This window comes from Aphelocoma coerulescens, chromosome 1A (assembly GCF_041296385.1).
Source record: "Aphelocoma coerulescens isolate FSJ_1873_10779 chromosome 1A, UR_Acoe_1.0, whole genome shotgun sequence".
Taxonomy (NCBI): Eukaryota; Metazoa; Chordata; class Aves; order Passeriformes; family Corvidae; genus Aphelocoma; species Aphelocoma coerulescens.
This window is the reverse complement of record NC_091014.1, coordinates 64,373,949-64,390,364: the sequence shown is the minus strand read 5'-3', so window position 1 is coordinate 64,390,364 and position 16,416 is coordinate 64,373,949. Positions and strand designations below refer to the sequence as shown.

The 16,416-nt window shown below is 42.6% G+C and overlaps 1 protein-coding gene and 1 long non-coding RNA gene across 2 annotated transcripts in view; one reads left to right on the top strand and one right to left on the bottom strand.

Annotated features, from left to right (window-relative positions):
• ARFGAP3 (ARF GTPase activating protein 3) overlaps positions 1-15,070 on the bottom strand; it is a 27,164-nt gene extending 12,094 nt beyond the window's left edge. Inside the window, exons 1-9 of the mRNA XM_069003261.1 lie at positions 14,898-15,070; positions 9,158-9,276; positions 8,612-8,684; positions 6,047-6,178; positions 4,532-4,618; positions 3,597-3,678; positions 3,248-3,304; positions 2,141-2,187; positions 42-187 (exon numbers count right to left, since the gene is read on the bottom strand). Coding sequence (XP_068859362.1) covers positions 42-187; positions 2,141-2,187; positions 3,248-3,304; positions 3,597-3,678; positions 4,532-4,618; positions 6,047-6,178; positions 8,612-8,684; positions 9,158-9,276; positions 14,898-14,966 — 812 coding nt within the window. The 5' untranslated portion in view covers positions 14,967-15,070. The remainder of the gene's footprint in view (positions 1-41; positions 188-2,140; positions 2,188-3,247; positions 3,305-3,596; positions 3,679-4,531; positions 4,619-6,046; positions 6,179-8,611; positions 8,685-9,157; positions 9,277-14,897) is intronic.
• LOC138104245 (uncharacterized) lies at positions 14,910-16,416 on the top strand. Its single transcript, XR_011147996.1, has 2 exons — positions 14,910-14,982; positions 16,222-16,416. It is a non-coding gene; the product is annotated as an uncharacterized lncRNA (long non-coding RNA).

Sequence of the window (16,416 nt, the reverse complement as noted above, 5' to 3'; positions counted from 1 at the left end):
AGGCTTCATGGTTTACCATTGCATAATTAATTCATACTTACAGTGGCTCTTCCTTCTCAGTTTTCTTACTACCATGAAGATCCTCTTGTTGCTTCATTTTATCTACAGCTTGTGCTTGTTTTTCAATCTCACTAAAGCTTTGGCTGCTCACTTTTTGGGCTCCCAAACCACCTTTTTTGGCACCAAGCTGGAATCATTGAAAAACAAAAAACCAAAAGCCTGAACATTATAACTGAGACAACCACCTCAGCTGAGCTAACAGCCAGATGTGAGAGCAACAGCAAACACTACGCCCTGTCAGGGAGCACGTGCAGACAGCAAGGAAAATCTGGAGCAGAGAAAATACTTCTTTTCATGTTTTGAACTTCAAAATTCTGCTTCTACTAATTCTTCTTACAAATTTAGTTAGCTTTGCAGTGAAGTCCCACAGAAAAATGGAAGTATTACAGTTTTAATTGTTCAGAGCTTGGCAGGCTCAAATAAATATAATACATCGAATAACTTTGGTTTCTTTGGTTGTATAGGAATAATATAATAAATTCTGTTGCAATGGAACCAATATCAGATTTAAAAACCACTTAATACTGCAAATATGGATACAATGTTGCTGACTGAGATGGTGGCACAGCCCTCAAACTGCAGCTCTTAGTCTCCTCTGTGTTTAATTCCTCACCTACAAAACTGCAGCAACAAATTTCACAATGCATTTATCTTCACCTTTTATTGCTTTCAAGCCTTCATGTAAAAGCTCCAGGCCATGCACACACAGATCACAAACTGTACCTGCACCTGTGAACCCAGTTCTGTTGTTCTCACTGGAACAGATCTGCACAAACCGCTCTGAGTAAAAAATTCCTCTTGGGTATTAGGGCCTTCTAGTGGCAGCACAAAATCATGGGATTTCATCTAAATTATCTGCTCAAATAAACCTTCAAAATCTTTTGTCCTACAGTAGCCCAGACTTAAAAGGAGTGACTCCCTGCAACATGCTGTCACCCTGACAGCCCACAATTGGGGTGGCATCAGGGTGACTATCAGGGCTGTTTTCTTGAGTTGCAAGATGTGAGGAATGAGACAACTCTTAGTAGAAATTAAAACAATTTATTAAAACAGAAAAATTGAAAAATTGCAAAAATTAGCAAAATATAAAAATTTGGGATCCTAGTGGCTCAGGAGGTATGCCCCAGGAGCACAGGGATTCGAGATCTTCAGGCTTAGACAGCACTGGACCTCAGGTAGAGGGAAAAAGGCTTGCAGTGCTAGGCTGGTCAAAAAGAAATATATTTCTAAAGGCCCCTGAAAAGGGGTAGGTTTCTCCAGCACTGAACTTAGCAAGCTGGAGAGGAAGGGAAAAATGAGAGGGCGTGTTTTTGTTTTGCTCCCTTTTATAGCTTTTGCTCCGCCCCCAGTCCGCCCACAGCCCGCCCCTTTGGTTTAAGGTGATTGGTGTTTTCCCTTTGACAGATTACCTCTGTCCACCAATCATTAAAATTCAGGTTAGCTTACAGGGCTCCACAGCTTAATGGCTGTGGGGGCTGTGCTGTTTGTTGGAACTGGGGTTTTGAAATCTTCTTTGAAACCAAAGTACAAGTAAAAACATAAAAAAAAATACATCCAACACATCTTAAAACACTTGTAAAAGTATACAGTAAACGTAGGAAAGATAGCTCTTATGGTGTACAAGTGATAAATGTTTGAAAAGGGATTTTAACTGGGGAACTTTTAACTGGGGATTTTTACTGGGAAGGGCACAAATGAACAGCTTGGAACGAGTGAAAACCAAAGTAATAAAACTTGATTTGTGTACCTGGGCTGATGGGTTAATTTTAACATCCAATTTAAAAATATTTAACTCAAAATTAATTAAAGCACTTAATATGCGAAGACCAAGCACTAATAGGGATTTTATGTATGACACAAGAGGCACACATTCAAAACTTAAGCTGTCTTCCTCAGTTTTCCTGTTCCTTGAACCATCATTCTGAGACACTCAACTCTCTTCATGCCTTTCTGCAGAGAGCAGATGCTAAGAAAGTGCTAAGACCCCAACCAGAAGCAAGTCTGTAAACTACCTTTAAACTATCTTGAAATAAATTACCTGTAATACAGTTAAAATTACTCATTGTTTATATGCACTTACCCCCTTCTTAGCTTGATTTGGCTTCTTTTTTATAAAGGTGGTGTTCTCTGCAAAGATTAAATGCACATTACTTAATATACAATTTTTATTAATTCCAGAACTGCAGAAGAAAATTTCAACAGTATCAACCTTAAAATAGTTATTATTTTAATGTCTTTCCACACTGAGGGGCTGAGATACTCAACTGAGTTACAGAACAGAGATGTGAATATCTCCAAGAAAATGTGGGGAACTACCTTTGATTGGCATCTCTTGAAAATATGCAACAGAAATAAAATTACAGCTCAGTTGTCTGTTGCAGATTCCTGCTAGTCAACAGAACAGGAAAGCAGGACTTGCTATTCTGTGTCAGACTTGAGGTCCACCTGACCTCGTATCACTTCCAAGATGAATTTTTTCCTGGCTAGAAAGGCATTGGCTGTGTTCAAACCCACCAGTGACACACATAAAACATACCTGCATCATTAGACATCACAAGCATTATCAACAGCTCCTACTGGCTGCCTGTGCACACAGAAAAACTACTCTGAGCTTGGGTGGAAAGGGGCATACACAGAACAGAGATTCTTCCCATAAGACAGAACTTGTGATGTCCAAACCAACTAAGAAAAGCACTTGTTTTAGAAGAGCATGTGTTAAAGGTACAAATGAGAAAAGCAGGAAGTGCATCCAGTGAACTTTTTTGTAGTCTCCAGCTCTAAAAAAACCCAAACCCAAATAAAAACAGTGAAGAAGACCATACCTGCCTAAAGCACTGAGTTAGGCCCAGCCAGCACTTCTTTACTACCCCTGTGCTGCTGAGAATCAACACTTCATTCATTCTCAGACACCTGGCACTGCAGGACAAACCTCAAAGTGACAAATCACTGATGTACTTGATTCTATTTCCATCAGCTTTTTTTCCTTGCAGTATGATAAACTGCTCAGTGTTAAGTATAAGAGTGTGGACATTGAAGCTATTGCATTAGCAATACAGGATTTTTTTCAGTCCAAGTTTTTATGTTCAGATTTCTGAAAAGGGAGCAAAATCTATTTCCACAGCTCTTCCCAGGCAGACATTCCAAAGGGATATTTGGGTTCCCTACACTTGCTGCTCTCATTCATTACCTAATGCAGGCTGTGGGGATGTGCTAAGGCCATCAACACTTGGTCCATGTTCTGGTCCTAAAAGGTAAAGAATAATAAGGGTAAGAATATCAGAAGGCTCTTTAGAATGCATGAAGTACTAAAACACATCAAACACATCTCACTGTACTCAGGGTAGTGCCTGGCAGATACACCATAGTGTGGTATTTCCATCACAGCTTTCCCAGTCACTGAAAGAGCAGCAGGCACCCCAAATTCTTGTGTTATTATCATGGTTAGGTTATTTAGCTGCTAAAGCAGGGTAAAAAGAGACTAAACTAAGAGAATATCAGAAAAATGCAACTTCCTGTTAACAAAGAATCAGTCATACCTTCACAGGATTCTGGAATGTTGTCTGAAGTTTTCTGTTGGAGAGAAACTGGTTCTGGTAACACCCACTCTGTATCCTTTGCCTTGGGAAAAAAACACAAAATCAAAAGTGCACAGAAAATAGAATACAGCAAATAAATATGAGCACTAAGCTAAAGACTGCCTAAGCATCACTGGTTTGTTAATACTGAATTCTTATGATTACAGCTTTTAGGATTAAAACCTGTACCCAGAAGGCCAGCTATTAAAATTACAAGAAATTTCTACCTTTACTGAAAACCAGATGGTTTCAATCCACTCCTGAGCACTTTTATTTCCCCTCTCAGGAATTCTGTTTACCACACGTTTACCATCAAAACAAATAATACACATTTTAACTGTGCTTTACATTCATTTATTGTATGCTGGATCATTTATTTACATACAATCACCAAACCTTCTCCCCACCAGAAGCTGTTGCACTTTCCATTTTCTACACACTTCATTTTTGATTGCGAGCAGTCCTCCCAATATTCCTGTGAGTCCTCCCAGTCCCTCCCACATACCCCTCAAGATGCAGGTTTGTGACCAGGTCACAACAAATGTTTTAAGAACTGTTACACTTTGCTGACTGAAGACCCAAGGTATAACACCACATATTTATATCAGAGCACTGCCAAGCAAGAAATCCTAGCTCCAAGTGGAATTGTTATGTCTACAAAAAAATAGGTTTTCATTCCACATTTAGCTACTATTTGGGTCATTTAAAATGATCATCTTAGAAAGTGGTTCACATCCAGGAAGAATTCTGAGATTCACTGAATGAAAAACAGATAAATATTAACTCCCTGACCTACCTTTCCTCGATAAAGTTTTCTTTCAGGGTTTAATCTTCACCATAGAGCTCACAGTCAAACAAAGTGTTTAGAAAGGAAATAAGAATTAGGTAATTCGTACCTTGGTAGAAACATGGGATGCAAAAAAATCTTCCTCCTCTTTGTTGTGAGGTGATGCTGGTGGCATTCCACACCCATCTGTCCACAGCTGAAATTAAGGGACAGAATTTTACAGGTTAATGGCATGAATGTATATTTTTTAAATGCATTAATCTTAAAATGACTCTGCTTTGTTTTCAGGTTAAAAATGTATTGATTCTTTTTCTTGTCCATAATTTTCCTTATGAATTTATCCAAGGTTCAATAGATGAAATTCCCTTTTTTATTAAATTCATACATATTTCATGTGTTCCCGGTGGACCAGGCAAGAGCTTCGAGCAAAGCCAGATCTCAGGGCTGGGGGCCCCAGAGTGCCACAGGAATGCAGGACAGGACTCCAACCTGTGATCTGCACTCCAACATTACTCACAGGCAAATCTTTTCTCACAGCTCCTCCTACTCCATGCAGGAATAATGACCTCTGTCAGAAAGGATACTGAAGGTACAAGCTCACCTCACTATTCAACCATCAGCTCTATCAGTAAGTCAGAAAAAGAATTTTTTAACAGGGGAGGGGATGGTTGGTAATAAATGCAATTATCTGAATGATTTACTTCAGTAATTTAAATAGCACATAATCATTTAAGTTTGCAGTGCACAACTAAAAATATTTACTAAGTATTTACTGAATTTTTCAAATAATTAGCATCAAACAATTGAATGGAATCTGTAACTGAAACAAGATCATCACAGTTCGTCAAAGAGTCATTTGGGGAATTGAACATAAACTTAGATACACACAGCACATTGTATTTACTTGAACACATTTCACATCTTAAGCTGTTTTATACTAAGTCAAAAGAAATATTCTCTGAACTTGATGATGTGAACTACATTGTCCATAGTATGAATAATAAAGAATGATCCGTTAAATTTCATGCTATTTGATGCACAGGTTGAGATAAAAAAACAAGTCTTCTTGCTTTTAATTTCTACTCATCTGATCAACTTCAGGTGTACCAGTCACAAATTTTAACCATCTGAATTAAGCAATGCAAACATGTTTTCTGTGTATGAAGAGAATTGTTGCTGAACTTATTTAACACTTCAGAAATCACTTCTGGATACTTTGCTTAACTCTTGTCAGCAACCTAACAGTGTCTTGACAGCTTGCATGAACTGCCTCAGCATTTCTGATGGAGAGCATCAAGTTCTACATAACTTGCTAATTTTCCCAGATATTATTTCTGTAGGGGAAAAAACAAAAATATACATATTTACCTGTTCAAGAAAAATCCCACTTAAATCACAAATACTCTGTAGTTACTTCTATTACAATTTTTCATGCTGTACTTCTCTAAATATTCAATTCCAGATAAGCAAAAATAAAACCACTACGTGGTTCATGGAGAAATGGCCACGTTATCTGAAGACTGATAATCTTTTGTATTACTGTTCAGAAATTTAAAGAGACTTTAGAGGGAAAGAAGGTGAAGCTTTTCAGGAATCTCCAGGCCTCAGGACACACACTACTCACATCAGTACCGTGCTTTCTTGTGGCCTGTGTTGCAAGAGATTTAATCTTCTCCTTGTACAGCTGAGCAGCACGACTGTTGTACTTGGCATTGGTGTCATTGGTTGTGCACCCATGTTGGTGGAAAAAAGCAGACTGGGAAGCAGAACACAGAGAATGCTGTGAGGAACAGGTTTAAAAACTAATGACATTTGACACAAAAGTAAATTGCAATGCAGCAAATGACTCTGCTCCTCTGCCTAAATCTGATCTTTTAAATTATGGAGTCTAAGTAATCTGCAAAGTACAAAGGAAACTCCACTCTGGCAACTTCTTGATATATATAAATAAAACAGAAAAAACTCCAATACATTAGTGGGATGCTTTAAGAGCATACACAAATGCAAGCTTCCATTATATACAAAGAATCCTTGCTCTGAAATCAAGTGATTAAGTGGAAGGAAGAGGTAAAATTGATTGCTAGTAGCTGTGCTTCACAGCACATTCCTAATGTTCTAAAAGGCTTCATCTCTGTCAGGCTGGAGAGAACAATGTATGTTCAACAGGATCAAAGTGAGTGTACAAAAACGGTCCTCCTTCAAAAGAAAGGTGTGTTCATGCACACATCTATGTGCCCAGGTATGTTTATAGGCTTGTGTGTTTATATAAAATGAATAAATGAAGAGTGTGCATTTCTGCATGTAAATATATACACCTATTAACTTGGTACTCAGAGGGGCTTCTTAGAAACCCTAATTCCAATCACCATAGAGATTTAATCTGAAAGCAAAAGGAACTAAGGACACTTTGGATTTTCTAGCTATCTAAAACACAGCAGGAAGCTCAGGACCAACGTTATCCAGGATTCAGCATCATCAGGCAACTACAGAACACAAATTATTGATGTTAACCTAGCAATGCTTCTCGCCAGTAGTTAGTAAAACTAGAATTTGGTATTTAACGGGAACCAAAAGGGAATGGCTTTTTAGTGCCATTAAAATGAAAGTGTTAATTTTACTTCAAATGTCCAGACAATTTACCAATCCGGGTTTTCAAGCTCCGAGTATTAATCCTCTGAAGTAATCCAAACCAGACCACAGAGAATTTGAGGTATTTGGGGAGTTTCTGGGGGTATATTGCACCTCTTGGTAGAATGTATGATAGGAAACAGTGACATCCAAGTAGGAAGACAAAACCCCACAAAATTAAACAACAAAGGTTTGTTGTTACTCTTCTGCTAATAGGCTTTCTAAGATTAACTGAAGACTTTTTCAGACTTTGCCATCTCTTCTTTCCAACTGCCTCAAACCCTTTACACAGCAAAAGTGACACAACTTAAGCAAAGCTTTTAAGCATTTGGGCAAAAAAGAAACTATTTTTAATGTGAAATCTCCCTCTTCTCATTAGTCAAAACTGTGATTTTTATGTATTAAATGGCAAAACAAACTTGATGAGGGCACTCATAAAAGCAGTACTAACATGGAAAGGAATAACTTAGCAAGGACAGGCAGAAGAAAAAGAGGGAGAAGACACCATGTAACTGCTCAGATCTGTAAGCCTGAGACAGTGACTTGCTGCATGCCAAATTCAAAGAAAAATACTTGACTGGAAAATACAAAAGTGGAAAGTAAGTAATAATGACCCTGAACTCAGCATTTTTTGTATGTAAATAGGAAAAAAAAATTATGAAAACCCTAAAGACTTAAGGAAAGATTGCTAAAACTGTCAAGGAAAAGACTATGGAAAGCAAGCTTGGGGGAAGCTTCTCAAAGCAACAACATTAAGGGCCAAGCACAAATGAAAAAAGATAAGGGATAAGCACTCAGTTAATTAGAAGAAAAGAAGAAATTGCTTTTGGAAGTTGCATGTTCCCACACTGGGTGGGCCAACTTAGGGAAGCACTCTCAGTTATTTGTGGAAAAAACTGGGAAAAGATTGCCAAAGAGCTTACAAAAGAAAACAAAAAGGGAGATTGAGAAAAGACATCTGTCAATAGAATTTCAATTTACAAATACATTGTATAAGTACATAAAAAAAATCAAGTTGAAAGCAACAGCCAATACGAACTGGCCCAAACCACGACACTGCTAGTCCCCCTCCAACAGTGCAGCATGTCTTATCTTCAGTGCTAACTCATCTGAAGTCAGATCTTGATTCCAGGGTGACTTTTGGCAGTTCCATGGGTTTTGGCATGTTTTTTTCAGGAGCCATGGAAGGAATGATGGTCACAGGAAGGGGCCATAAGCTTGGTTTACAAGCCATCTTTCAGCAGCTGTCTAAATTAGACATGTACTGACAAGGAATCTGATCTGGCCTTTTCAGTGATTTTCATCACGGACTTCTAAGAAAAAACCCTACATTTTCAGGTTATACCAAAATGGAAAAGCTGCAAGAATGAAGGATGAAACCAACCAGCATCCAGAGGAATTCTTTAAAAATGAAAGGGGGGGGGGGGGGGGGGGGGCCTGTAACAAAGGAAAAGGACTGGAAAAATAAGAATACTCCCAGGAAGAGAGGCAGTAAGGACAGACAACATTTTCCAAGCCTACCAAGCTTCAATGTGCAAAGCAAACACTCGGGAGTACGTACAGCGTTTGCATTTCCTCCGACCTGCATGCATCTCAGCTGGAACCAGGACCAATTGGAATCCAGTTCTGTAGACCTAAACACAAAGAAATGTTTTTAGTGTTACCTCCAAAGCCATTTAAAATCACTCTGGATTTTTGCCAAGTGTTTCTCCCCTCCCCCCTTTCTTTTGTAATCTGTAGTTATTTATCAGACCCCAAAAGGTCGAGTCAGCAGCTGGGACACTCACCTGGAATGGGACAAGATCAGGGTGCAGATTTACTGCACCAGCTGTCTGCCTGAGCACTACCCACGTACCAGAACCACAAAATAGCTTGGCTTGGAAGGGTAGAACTCAGGTGCCACCACAATGAGCTGCTTCAGGAAGCAAAGCCAGCAAATTGAACACAGTTCACAAGAAGCTATCAGATACAGCAAAAGCAACACAAACACTAAGAAGGTTTCAATCAGAAGCTGAAGGAAGAATGGGTTTTCCTCTCTGAGCAGGTATGTGAACAAACAAAACTATTAAAAGATGACTTTTACTGTCAAAACTCACCAAGTACTTACCGAATGAAACTCAAGTGAACGCCAAGGGACCGGTGGGTCCCTGAGCAGTCAATACAGAGAAACACTCCATAGGTGATGCTTGCCCAGCTGGGGTTCTTTGCTCCACAGTCAAAACACACCTTAAAGCAAACAAAGATCAGGAACAGGACTTGAGCATAACCAGGCCTTATACCACTCTAACACCCCTGCAGTGATCCAACTTCATTAACTCATTCTTACAGCATTTGTTGACATGACAACTCCATACATCCTAATTTTAAACATCTAAAGAGGAGTTACACAATCTGCCCACACAACTCCATGCCTCCCCATTTCCAATTATAACCAGTGTACACAGGTTGAGAAACCAGGTCAGAGAACCCCCATCAGCCTAGTTCAAACACACGTTTAACACAACGCTTCCAGCACTGCTGGAATAGGAAAGTGTTTAAGAAATATTTCCCGAGGGCAGGCTCTCCTCATGCTGCACATGTGAGTCCTCAGAAGGTATCAGCAGGACTAATGCCATCATTATCTACTTTCCTATATTGAAACCTTGACCTTCAGGGCTAGCCATGGCAATCCAGCTGTGTGAAGAAAGCCTCTGAGCACTGCTTATCCGGGCAGCCTCTGCAGACATTTGCATGACTCATCACACACCAGCTGCCACATCAGCCTTTCCACTGTCTGTGCCATGCTGGTTAAAAAGCAACCAGGTCCACAACTACTGCATGGACAAACCCAGGAATTTCCTACTCTCTGCCAGCACACTGGACCTCTAACACTCAGCAAAACAACAAGAGCTGTGTCTGCATATGCCTTACACACTTTGCAGGTCGGCAGACCACAACTTTCAAGTCCTTTTTCAGCTATTCTGAGTTTTGTGCTTCCTTGACCAAGGAAAGCAAGAACCCGAAAAAAAATTATCTGATACAGATCAATTATCAAATGCAAGGAACACCACAACTTCAAACAGGAACAGCTATCCTGAGTTAATGCCATGTGTACACATCTATTCCTGTATGACAGGACTTTATCTGATCAATGCTTTTTTCAAAGGTGTCTGCAAAGGCTGCACAGAAGTATTTTTATAGTAAAAGCATCCACCCATAGGTACAGCCAGAGCCATCTAATAAGAAATAACTCCACAGAGAGATAAGCTTTTACACACAAACTGACAGCATTCCAATCTGCAACTTTATCCTTTAACATCCTCCTATAAACTTAATGCATCCTCAAATAGCAATGGAAGTTCTAGCTACATGCAGATATAAAAAATAAAGTTTATTCCAAGTCAGGTGGGGACATATTGAACACCATAAATAGGCCACAGTGCTTCCAGCACCTCCTTGCCAAGCTGAACAACAAAATAAAAATAAAATTAAGAAGTCTTCTTGCCAGAAACTCCCTCTGTACAATTGGATAGAGATTTTTGTCTCATTTTTTTTTGTACTTCCACAGCAAACAAGCCCTGAGTCTGGGCTCAAGTCATGTCACCCATCATCCACCCAAATTAATTTCAACTACATGCCCAGGAGCAGTTTGAAGCTAAACTCCTCAGTTTAATATGGGTCGATTCAGCTTGTGCAGTCCAAATTTATCAAGCACAAGCACAGTCCACCAGCAGATCCAGCATGAACTCTTCCAACAACTGAACATTTTAAGGGTGAGCTTCAGTTAGGTAATGACTGGTAACACACACACAAAGCACGGAGATCACAGCTTCTGCATGTGCAAGTCCTGCCTTTCCCTCTCAACAGGGACCCAACATTCATTAACGTTATTTATATATCCCACTCCTGTAGGTGGAAATGGGGCGTTCACTGGCATACAGCAGAAATGAAAGCTGCACAGAATGTGTGACAACAGGAGGGGTTAGAGGGAGTCCCTGAAATAAGCTCATGTGGAAGAATGACACAGAGCGAGTGAGGGAGAAAGAAGAATGAGTAAGACTTCATGCCATATTCTAAGAAAACACACAGCCTAAGTAATCAGAACTTGATCTTTTTTCCCCCAATTCTTTGAAGCAGTTCCTTTAAAAAAAACATGAGACTCATCTTCATTTTAAATTGACTATTTTCAGGCTTTTTCTTACAAGGCCAAAGGAGGATGGGGACAACAAAAAAGGAGAAGATTCTGCTTGAAACCAAAGCCAACAAAGCAGCCCTGGTCTCACTTCTGATACAGGAGAGCAAAGACGACTTGCAGCTGTAAGTCTTGTGGAAATTCCCTGGAGTACAAATGGGAAACAAGAATCTGGAGTGAGTGGTTAAAAAAACCACCCATGTTTTTAAAAGGTCAGTCATAAACATACCTGAAGATTCTCCTCCTTTCCCTTTCCTTTCCTCCAATTATAAGCACCTTGTAATTTCAACATCTTAAAGTCAATTGCATCACCTTGGAGTTGGCTGCCACAGCTCAGTATCTTCACTCACACAGGAGTCCCTACCAGACACCTGTGGAGATTACTCACAGGTATAAAAATGTACCTTTCAGGATTGAGATGCAAGCAGGAACATCCAATTTTCTTGTGAAAGCAAAGAAGGAACAGCTATCTCCATCAAAGTTATGCAACAGAAATAGATGCATGTTTCATTAACATTTAGATTAATTTTGCTTAGTTTTCTCAATTTTTTAAGTGTTTCCCACCACATAAATTTTACGAAGAATTGGGGAAAAAAATTAAAATCAATTTCAGAGCCACCCCATGAAATTGTTTCCATTTTAAAAACAGACAAAGTGTATTTTATGTAGAGATTTAGGAGCGACTAAAATATTAAAATACTGATTAAAAATAAATTTGAAGCATATGCTTAAATACTCTAGTGCTTTCAAAATACACTTGCATGCTTTTTGTTTATTTTGTGTCAAAGCACTTTGCGACAGTGTGGATTCAGTAAGAGTCACTTTGGAAAAAAACAGCCGAAGACCTAACTGAGATGTTTGCATGAGAGCAGACACAGAGATTTGGGTATAATCCACAGCAAGCAGTCACTAAATCACAAAACATCTACATTATAAATAAATAAATAAAATATTGCCATTGGATATGGAAATTCAGTAATGAATAGCTGATAGAAATGCTATTTTTGGCACAAGGAGAAGAGGTGAGTGGGTTCAGCAAGATCATGTATCCCTGAGGTCAGGGTTACACAGAGACCTCTACACTTTGAAGCTCCACACCTTGCCATTCCCAGGCTGTGGATCCAGCTGCCTGAACATTAACCCAGCTGGAACTCAGGAGGCAGTGCCACACTAAGCCAAGGTGATCTAAATCCAAGCAGCTCCTCTTAGATACCAGCCACTGTCCCCAGATATGCTTTCCTTCTTCTCTTGCATCAGCACTAATACTCCCAGCTGCTGATCCTGCTGCGAAGCAGCTCTACATGGGCACAAGGACTCAGAGCAAAGGTAGGGCCACCTCACAGCACAGCCACCTGGCCAGGAATGCCAACACCAGGGAGGGAACTGCAGTGCTGACCGCGGGAAGGCAAGAGGACTGCCCGCTTTGGAAGTGTCATGATCTCAAAATTACTTCAGGGACACAAGACAGCAGAGTCCATTCTGGGGCAAAACCCAACACACACAAACCACACCCACAACAATAACAAAACTCAACTACTGAAAAACCACCAGCACAACACACACACCAGGGAGTCCAAGCAGAGACAGGAATACCATCATCAAACAAAGAACCAGGTGGAAAAGAATGAAAAACCAACATTCTCAGAGGAACAGATCTATGACAGAATAAAAGAGACTTTCAGCAGAGCCTGAGTGTGCAAGTCTTCAAAAGAGCTGAGCTGTAAAGCTCAAACACTCCAGTTAACAATATCAAGTAGCTTAAGGACTATGAACAATTTTATGGGTACAAAATACATTCTACTTAATAACTGTAACATCCTTGTTAAGTCATCAGGCAGCTGATCACCAGTCTGCTGTCACCAGGCAGCTCTACATTATGTAACATCCAAAGACACCAAGAACTCAAAACCTCCTCATAAAGGGAACTAACATCAAACTACAGATGTTAATTTCAAGACAATTATTCAAGCATCACTTTCAACACACTATAACCCAGAAATTAAACTGGGCATTTATTTAAATGAGAATTCTTTTCCTAAGCTCATGTGCATTAAGAACTACTGCAGAGCACCCAGAACAGTGTAAATGCACATGCCTGCCTAGAGCAGTCAGTTCTTCCCAAACTCTACATATAAACCGCACAGTTAAAGCAAATTACTAAGCTTTTAATACAGAACCCTTTTCAATATTTGCACTTTCCCATGTCTTTCTTCCCCAGCAAAAAAAGACTTACAAATAAAAGAGGCAGACAGACTGCTTAAGAAGAACACAACAGAGAGGAAACAAACAAGATGTAATCAAACAGGAGAGGAGAAACTGATGGAAGAAACAACTTTTACTTAAGGAGAATGGTCAGACAGACAGGCATGGGAGAGCTGTGAGATCTGAGCTGCTGTTTTCCGCTCTCCCTCTCTGCCTTCTCAGGTCAACCAGACCGGGCACCACTGCTTTGTTCTCGAGTTCTCTGTGCCTCAGCCACTTCTCTGCCACTGGCCCACAGTGAAAGGCAGCACACATTGTGCTAATATTGCTTTGTCAACACTGAATTTCTGTGTAGCATCTGAGACGAGGAGACAGATACACCTGAGCAACCACAGGTACCATATCCACCTGATTAAATCTAGCAGGGTAACAAGGAGACCAGCACAGGGGAACTGCTCGAGGCGCTCCATGCTTGCCAGGCAGGGGCAGTACCTTTTAATTCTCCTATGATCCCAATACACAAAAAGCATCACAATAGCCCTAAACGACTCAGTTTTCACACATAGTGCCAGTGAATTTCAGGAGCTTGTAAGAGATCTCCTCTCACCCTCGTTGTTGGGACTAGGACCTTTCCTTGATAAACTTTTTACATTGCAAAGGCAAGTTTTAAGAATACTTTTGTCAGAAACTGAGAGCGCACCTCTGAGCTCTGCTTTCTGAGAAACCACACCTGTACAGTCGTAATGAATTGTGTTCTAAGAGTGGAAGTCAGTTTTGGACCAGAGACAGACATCTGGATTCCTATTCCCAGAAAACAAACCCAACGTGTTTCTTCTTAACGCTAATCCAAACTTTCCTGGTAGGTGTCTATTTCATGTATGTTCTCAGCGTACATCGCAAAGCCAACACAAACAAGAAGCACAGAGCAGCTGAAGGCACTTGTGCCGCGTCACCTGGCCAGGCACCTTTCCCAGCCCACACCTCCACACGCAATGGACACTTACAGAAACACCTTCACAACACGGAAAAACCCACCTGAGCACAGGACAAGCCCACTAAGATTAGAGAACAACAAACTTTTATCACTGCAGAAGTGGCTCTGCCACTCCGTTGGATAATAAAAAAAGGAGGGGAAAAAAAAGAAACACTCACTCAACACTACGTTGTGGCTGGTGGGGAACTTGTTTTTGTGCCCAGCGGAGCTGACCCTCGCAGCGGACCTGAGGCACCCGGTGGGGGCCGCACCTCCCTCCCCAGGGGCTCATCCCTTCGGGATGCAGAACCCCGGCCGGAGGGACGGGGGGCAGGCAGGGAAGGGCTCCCCCGCTGTCGGGACGGCCACCCGGGGGACCCGCCGGGCCTTTCCCTGCTGTCCCGGGAGAGACGCGCCGGGCCCCGCGCCTCCCCCGCCCCGCCGGCTGTGCGACGTGTCACCGCGGCGGAGCGCTGCCCGCGGCCCGGCCCGGCCCCTTACCTTGTTGGTGGGCACGGAGCGGAGCCGCTTGAAGATGGCGGCGATGTCCTGCTTGCTGGGCTCGCACATGGCGCCGGAGGAGCCGGTAGGGCCGCCGGGGGAACCGCGGGGGAGAAGGGCCGGGTCTGCCCGCGCCGCCGCTCCCGGGACGCTCCGCCCGCCGCGGCCGGGCCGGCCCCGTGCCTGGCGCCGAGGGGCGGTGCGGCCCCGCCCGGCCCGCCCGGTTGCCGCGGAGACGGGAGCGGAGCGAGACGGCCCCGGACTGCGCGGGGCGAGGGGGCTGCTGGCGGTGAGGGGAAACCCGCACCCACCGCCTGCGCCCTGCACAGAGTCACTGGAGCGTTCGGGTTGGAAAAGACCCCGGAGATCAGCGAGCCCAACCTTTGTGCGATCGCCATCGTGTCAGCCGCACCATGGCACGGAGTGCCACGTGCATCTTTCCAACAGCTCCAGGGATGGGGACTCCACCGCCTCCCTGGGCAGCCCGTTCCGATATCTAATCACCCTTTCCATGAAAAAAGTCCGCCTTATGTCCAAGCTAAACCTTCCCTGGCACAGCTTCAAACTGTGTCCTCTCCTCCTGTCCCTTGTTCCCTGGGAGCAGAGCCTGACACCCCCCTGGCTGCACCCTCCTGCCAGGGAGTTGTAGAGAGAGTGAGAGGGTCCCCCCCGAGCCTCTTTTCCTCCAGCTTAAACACCCCCAGCTCCCTCAGCCACTCCTCATCAGACTTGTGCTCCAGCCCCTTCCCCAGCTCCGTTCCCTTTCCCAGACACACTCCAGCCCCTCAGTGTCCATCTTGTAGTGACAGGCCCAGAACGGGACACAGCACTTGGGGTGAGGCCTCACCAGTGCCCATGACAGGGGGACAGTCACTGCCCTGGTCCTGCTGGCCACACCATAGCTGACCCAGCCCAGGAGCCATTGACCTTCTTGCCTACCTGGGCACACGCTGTGGATCAGCAGCCCCAGGCCCTTTCCTCTGGGGCTCCTTCCAGCCACTCTTCCCCAGCCTGGAGCTGCTGGGGGTTGTTGTGACCCAGGGGCAGGACCCAGCACTTGGCCTTGTTGAACCTCATTCCTGTTACCCTCAGCCCATTTATCTAGCCTGTCCAGGTCCCACGTCATGGGATGTGGGAATGGGAATCAGCCCCTCTGAGACCTCCATGAAATTTTTTGACTAAACTAGGAGGCCTGACATGATGATGAAAAAGGCCAGAAACAATAAAACCCTTTTGTCCTGTTTCCTTAAACTTCACAAAGGAATAGGCTAAGAAGCCAATATTCAGAAAATTACCATAAAATCAATAAAATTTTCCTCTGCAGGTCATCACACACCATAGAAACCTGAGGGGTGTATGACCCAGGGTACCTGTGAGGCTGTTGGCTGAAGACATTTTCAAGCAGAAGAGTAAAATAAATGGACCTCTCTGGACATACCAGTCATGTAGCCTTCCTCTGAGATAGAGTCATATTCAACTATTAAAAAAATACAAGATTATTAAAAGAAATATTGGCATA